General features: G+C 37.8%; 1 protein-coding gene across 1 annotated transcript in view; it reads left to right on the forward strand.

Annotated features, from left to right (window-relative positions):
* Positions 1-6,760: 6,760 nt before the first annotated feature.
* LOC105558024 (collagen alpha-1(IV) chain-like) overlaps positions 6,761-7,552 on the forward strand; it is a 2,250-nt gene continuing 1,458 nt past the window's right edge. The window contains exons 1-2 of the mRNA XM_012005510.1: positions 6,761-6,920; positions 7,219-7,551. Coding sequence (XP_011860900.1) covers positions 6,918-6,920; positions 7,219-7,551 — 336 coding nt within the window. The 5' untranslated portion in view covers positions 6,761-6,917. The remainder of the gene's footprint in view (positions 6,921-7,218; position 7,552) is intronic.

Raw genomic sequence — 7,552 nt, forward strand, 5'->3', positions numbered from 1 at the left:
TTATGCGGTCCGCAACTTATCCTGATATTATTTTAGGCGTAAAAACTAATAAAAAGATTCAGCAGCGCAAAAACTATATTCGAATGTGTCGGTAAAACAGACGACTTTAACATCCTCTTAAACAACAGTTAAAGGTTCAAGGAAGATAACCGTTGCTTAATTGAATTATGAAACTATGTTGTTGCGAAATGCGGCTGTACATGAAAACAGCTGTTCCGAATTAGGTGTAGGTGAACCTAATTCGGAACAAATTTAGTACTTGAATTGATTGTCCGCCATTTAAAAACAAAGTCTTCTTCAAATATTGATTTATGCCTAATTAATAGTTAAAGGATGACTTCTTAACTAGCATATATCAAATTTGTTTTAGAAGATTTTATGTAAAAGATACAGCAAGTTTTTTAAAAAGTGTTCCGAAATAGGTTCGCTTACCCTATTCCTACTTTGTCAAATATTTGTCCCTGTGACTTATTAATTGTCATCGCAAAAGCTAATTTTATCATTTCTTCCTCCTCCTTTCTCTATCTTCCCTTTCTTCTCCTTCTTTATACACATAACATAAACTGTCAAAATAACCCTCTTAAATACAAACTGTCGAAACCGCAAGTCGAAGTGAACGACTCGCAACGAGATCGAAACATAAATTGTCAAAATAACCCTCTTAAATACAAACTGTCAAAACCGCGAGTCGAAGAGAACGACTCGCAACAAGATCGACACTCGATCGAGTTTCGAGAGAGCCAATCGGCATCGCGGAAAAGCGACAACAATGAACTCGCAATGTCTTTTTTCGATAGGGATTTTATAAAAAGTATCGGGAGAATATAATCGGCAAAGAGACGACACCAGTTCAAATTCCAAAAATGTAATTGAATTCTTAAGCGTCGTCTACAATAACCGGCGTAAGCGTGGAGTAAGAAGTAAGAGTAGGAGTAACGCTTTTGGCGTACCTGAGTTTTCCTCCTGCGTTCTGATTAGTCGAGCGTAAGCGTAAGAGTAAGAGTAAGCGTAAGAAATAAAAATAATTCATTTCGCTTACGCCCTTACTCCAGCTCTCTTAAACCAGAAGTAGTTCTCTTACGCCTACTCTTACTTCTTACGCCAAGCTTACTCCACCTATTGTAGACGACGCTTTAGAATCTCAGCTTTCGAGATTTTAACTCCGAAAAATCACTAAAGCGCCAGGAAAACATAATCGGCCAGGAGTTATTGCACTGTGTAAAATTCCAACAATTTCTTAATTTTCACACATTCCCCATTTTTATTTAAGGTTTATCTATATATTTGACAATTCTGTAAAACCCAGCATTCAATGGTAAATGCATACCGAAGACTTAAAGATATTTGATAGGAGATTAAGACTGATAAATGACTCTGGGATAATGGCTTTTATATAACATTGTCACGACTAGTTTCGCCGTACCATCCTGGCACCAGGAAATCGAACTGTTGCATTTATAACCTCCCTTCCTATCTATTCCTGCACATTTATCGATTCAAGAACAGCGTGTTTATTTTATCACATCTCCTGTAAGCGTAATTTAAAGCAAAATGGTTGTGCGTTACAAGAACTTTTCGAAATACATTTAAAATGCAATCACGAAAGAAGTCTTTTTGGAAGAGAAAGTTGTTTTCGCCAATTAAAGGAGAAATTACTCGCGCACACAATCTTTCATATTTAATCTTTCATACACGGTTGTAAATGCACAAATATCCAGAGGAGAGTCCTCTATTATGAGATAGCAGGTTTTCCACATAAAAATTTAATCACAAATCTTTATTCGCAACGATTACGCGATCCAACCATATATTTTACACTAAACAAATTTCACTCCAGGGGCAATAAATTTTTTTGATGCCTATTAATTTAGCAAAAACCCTACTATCTCATACTAGAAGCTTATCTCATAACGGGGAACTTTCCTCTACGTATTAACAATAAATTTAATCCTAAAGCAAAAATAAACGAGTACTATTATTGAGTGGCAGATTAGCATGATTCATTACGTTAAAGACATTACATTTAAAGTTTAAACTGGTTTCCACGACTAGTTTCCTTAATGATGATTTGCACGGTGATTTGCGTCGTAACTTGTGTTCGATGACGAGAGAAAAATCTGTCAAAAATCTCACGAGCGTTAGTAAATTTTTATAATGAAATCTCCATAGGATTGCCATGACTCTGCAATGACACAAAACAAAACTTGAGGACGATCGGATACAACTAGAGTATTATTATCTAAAGCTTTTCGATCGTTTACTTCGATCAACTATTGTTTCGCCATTAATTGATTTTATTAATTTCGACTGCAATCACAATCCGTATAGTTTTACATACAAGAATAAAACATAGCGATAAGAAATTACACAAATAATATAATAAACAATTATATTTATATTATTTGTATTTAATGTATTTACTCTACAAACGCGTTAAAGTTACTAGCGACCAGTGCAAGAATACATCGTTATTTGTTGTACGTTGATCTGCATATCAAAGATCATGGTTTTTCACTTGCGAAGGCGAGCATTCTGCATCTGACGCGCAGTTATTCCAATGACGTAGGTAGACGATTCCGAACTTTACACGACGACTACTTATATTATAAGCATACGTGACGGGTTTTTAGGCGTGTCAAGGTTGATTTACTCCCATACACACACATTAGACGTATTAATGTATTATTATACGGATATAAAAAGAATAAATTTTTTGGCTAAGGTATTTGGCTAAGTTAGCGCGAAGTATCAATATATATATTTTACTTATAAAAATAACTTGGCTTGCATTCCTTAGAATATCACGCTCAAGTTGTAAACGCGGCCAAATCTATCTGGAGATCCATTCTTTCGCATTGATATTTATCGCAGTGGATGATCTTAAACGCCAATTGTGTCATCGTGATCGAGCAGTTTTGCCATTTGCACGTTTCCGATGACAACAAATGCCCACGAGAGTCACGCTGCAAGAGCGGCATTTCGCTTTGTCATTTTTAACGGGAACTGTGACTTCTCGCCGGCGACCCGCGGTGAAACTTATCGCGCCTGATGGTTCGAAGCTGGTTGGGAAAAACCCGTTTCGACACCGTTTCCATTAAAGCCCGCAGCAGCAAGCGGCCTTTAATCCCCACAATCTGATTCTGTCACGGCCAGGCGAGAAGAACGGCCGTAAATATTTTGCACCGGCTGTATTTCTGTTTCGCATGACCGCGATTTGCGAGAACGGAAAATCATAAAAGCGCCCACGGTTAGATGCGCAAGCACGAAGATAGTGCATTTCGCAAACAGGCGTCGTACACCTTGCCTAATCGTTTCTGAGAAAATCTCATTGACGCTTAGAATGACTCCAAATGTGGCCGCCTCGAGTGCACCATCAAGTTTCTATTGTAACGATGTTTACACACAAATATTTGCATCGAACATACGTACATGCATACACAGTAAAAAATCGTGTGTTCAAACGTTACAATTTTCTTGCGCTACCGAGATTTGATTCTCGTTTCAATGTAAAATTAACAAAACGTATATGTTATTATTTTCGTAACACTTTTATGTGTCCTATCAAACGTTGACTGTGCTTGACACTTTGACTATTAGCTCAATTTTTTAACTTTTTAACTCCATATTCTTTACTGTGCAGAGTGATTCCATTTCCGGACCATGTACCTTTTTACAATCACACTCTCTAACACATCACCTATTACTTGCTGTCACATTTAATTGGTGACACTTGAGAAGGACCAGTATTACTGGTCGAAACGTCGTGAATTAATTAAAATACACTTTGCCAGTTACCGTCGATATAATCCTTTATTGTTGTGTTTATGTGTTATATTCATGTTAACAGAATAACTTGACACTTGACGTAAAAGTTGTTTAAAAATTGAACATTACTTAGAGCTCTTTTAACACAGCTGTTTCGCAAATTCAACCGAAACATGTGATATCGACATTTCCTAAAAATTATTTCGACTATTCTGATCCGTAACTATTCGTATACAGTTTACTTATCCTGTTTTTATTACATCACACTTAAGGTTGAAAGAACACAGACATAAATGTGAAGTATAGTGTTGATTAATTAACATTTATAATTCGTCAAAAAGTAACACGCGAGAAATGTTATTCCAACGTTTGGAGCGGACGTTTTGGGATATGTGAAAAATGTTCGCATTAACATTTTATTTTTTACCACGTACGGCACGAGGTATCGTCAGTTTGAAATCATAAATGAAATATCTTGTGTTCGATTATCCGTTACACGTAACACGTTATCTACTAAAAAAAAAACCTTCACGTGTCTGCACTATTTAAAAGATATTTATCAAAGCATCCTGTGCGGCTTAAAGAAGATTACTGATCTGGTATTTCCGTCTCCGACGCCAGCGGCAAAACCGGAATTCCGGCGGGCGTAAAAAGGTGTAAACGATGAGACTTCAACCAGATATAAGAATGCACATTCCACTGCCACGGAGTGTTCCCTTTTCCAAAGCCGATAAGGAAACCGCGGCTCGGCCGTGAAAACCGCGCGAAGATAAAAATCTCGAAACGAGAGTCGGCACACAATGGAAAAAACGAGTTCCAGGAAAATTTCCAGAGGAAAATGTACTAATTTTATGTCGCTCCAGCCGCTGCGTGTGTCATTAATTGTTTGCGTCGGTGTTTCGTAATTACCGTCGCTCACGCGAGTTATCGGCAGAAATTATAAATGAACTTAATTACGAGACGCAAGCAAGATGGTATTTATAAGCGTTGCACATAAGTTTAGAAAAAATAATATTTATTGAGGCGTACAATCTATGTTGAACGTTCTGTGACAGATTGACAAAATGTGTAATTCCTGAAATCGCTACAGCAACACCGTGCTCTTATTTCCTCACAGCGATCGAGAATTAGTTGAAAGCGACATGTGGAAACTTAAAAGACACGTCATAAATAATAAGATAATTTTTATCTCCCACGTAACTTTTTTACTACACGCACGATAAAGATTACGTTGCCATGAACCGCCGACCGTGCAATAATTTTTGCGATCTGCTTTTGCTTTCGTTTGTCGCTTATCTTTCAAACATTAGCGAGAAATGACGGCGCGCTCCAGGGATCCTGCGAATATGCTGGCGTTTAAAATAATCGATACTTTCCCCGAAAGGTCTCCGTAAGGTTACGGAAACGTTTGAGATATCATTTTTTTAACCAATGTTTCTCATTAGATAATCACATCGAAATCGTGGATTTTGCCCACTGTCGCCGTTTCCACAGGGAATTTGTGAGAATAAACAACTCATATCTCTATCTTCGCGAACAATGTCCGCGGATTCGCGACGACGTGACTTATCGACTTAATTAAATGCCTCAACTATGCACCGTCTTGTTAAAACCGCAATGAGAAGCAGTGATGAATGTGGACGTAGATGGAACGTCCTGGCGAAGCCGGAACAACGTCAAATTTATCGGCATCGTTGACTTCGCGATTTCGACTCGCTATTCAAAAATCAGACTTAGGCTCCAAAATTGTCATGCGTAATCTTTCGAATTGCATGTCTAGGAAATAAGTTTACTCGTTCTTCAAAATTAATAAGAAAAATAACGGAATTTCGAAATCCCTGTTACGTTCTCCGGAAGATTGTAATTGCGAAGAGATAAATTGAACTGAAGGATTGCGAATGTCGGGATATTTTCTCGACATTAGAAGAACTTGGTGCACAATAGAAGAATAAAAACTTGCTTCCGCAGATAACTTGATTGATTACTAATAGACATTATTATATAATCGCATAAATGCACAGATAACTTAGTGTTACTTTAGAACAAAATATTGTTGCAACATTGCAATGTGTAATTACGAGCAACCTTGTCAAAATCAGATTTAGAGATACGTGTAGATCGGGTTTTCTTAATCCTTGAAAAAATTAATAAATGCGAACATTTTTTGTCTAATTTTCCTTCATAACGAACACTGGTTAAGCGAGTCTGAATGTTTTTTTACAACGGCATAATTGTGAAATGGAATGAGTAGAGAATTCATGACAACTTGACCACATCCTGTATTAACGCTAGTCTTATAAACATTAATTAATTAACCGCCTGACTTTAAACTTCCGAGATATGTAAATATTTAAGCCCTCGAGATTGTATATACGTTAAAATAACTTTATCATATGCAATGTGTCTTTTATTATAGAAGAATAATTTATCGGTATTTATAATTTCTCTTCCTTCATCTTCTTCATTATAATTAATCATTTATCCTATCAGTTAAAAATTATTTGTACATGTTAGTGATATTATTTTTATTGCTAGAAAACAGGATACATGATCTTGTTGTGGATTACGATTTATTAAAAGTAATCTACAAGAGTTCTTGCATCAATCAATAATATCCTACATTTTCTATTTGTGTTTAGAATAACGTTCGACAAATGATATCCCCGAGCTTGTACAAATTTAAATTTAGGGAAATCACTGATTACGGGATTTACGCGCATGAATGAACCGAGGTCGAAGGGCAGCTGAGGCGACGCAATTTTATCGTCGTGATAAATAAAAAAAAAGAAGTAAAACGAGTCCATTTTTTTCGCTAAACTTGACTCGCAGATGCGCTTTCGGGGAATACTTTCTTATCCGGCGGCGATTTGTGTACATCACCTTTGCGTCCAGCGAGATATCGCGAATTCGACGACCGGGGGAAGTTACAGCCAAGTTTCCCGCAGATGCGTGACTCGTCGGCTACGTAGTGGGGATCGTGGTAAAGCCGAGCGATTTATATAGAAGAAGGAATGCTCGCTACACCAGCACTTCAGTTTCGAACGGTGAATCGCGCGATTGTTAAATCTCCCGGTCCCGTTGGATCCCACTGGTGAAATCTTCGCGTGTTTATCGAGTTCACTGAACGCCTCAGGACATTTGATATCTGAATCATGGTAAATAGATCTTTTCTAATAAGTTTGTTAAGCCTGTCGTAAGAATAATTTCCGAAATTGTAGACAATTTTAAGTGAATATTTTCATAAACATTTACGAGAGAGGATAGCGAAGAGAAGTTATACTAATACTGATTTAGACGAGAGAAATTAACAGTTTATATTTATTTTAATACCAAAGTTTTGCCGATAATAATCTTTCCAAATAATGTAAATATGTAGAACAACAGAAATACAAAATTTCTATGATTGTACTATTGCCCTTCGTACGTCTAAATTCAGATTATTTTCCACTACAGCTGAAATACACTATACTCTTCACCACTGTGTTCTGCATGGTGCAGTCGCAACGACCATGGCACGCGGGTACCGGTAATCGTCTGCCCCAAGTACTGCCTCAATATATCGACGAGCGAATAGCGGCGGAGCAAGCAGCTCAAGCGGGTCAACCGGTTCAAGGGGGCCAAACGATCCAAACGAATCTAGGGACTCAAGGAATCCCAGTGGGCCAAGGGGCACAAGGATTCCCAATAGGCCAAGGGGCTCAGGGATTTCCAATAGGACAAGGGGCACAAGGAATCCCAGTGGGCCAAGGGGCACAAGGAATCCCAGTGGGCCAAGGAGCGCAAGGAA

This window comes from Vollenhovia emeryi, unplaced genomic scaffold (assembly GCF_000949405.1).
Source record: "Vollenhovia emeryi isolate VEMERY1.0 unplaced genomic scaffold, V.emery_V1.0 DF939390.1, whole genome shotgun sequence".
Taxonomy (NCBI): Eukaryota; Metazoa; Arthropoda; class Insecta; order Hymenoptera; family Formicidae; genus Vollenhovia; species Vollenhovia emeryi.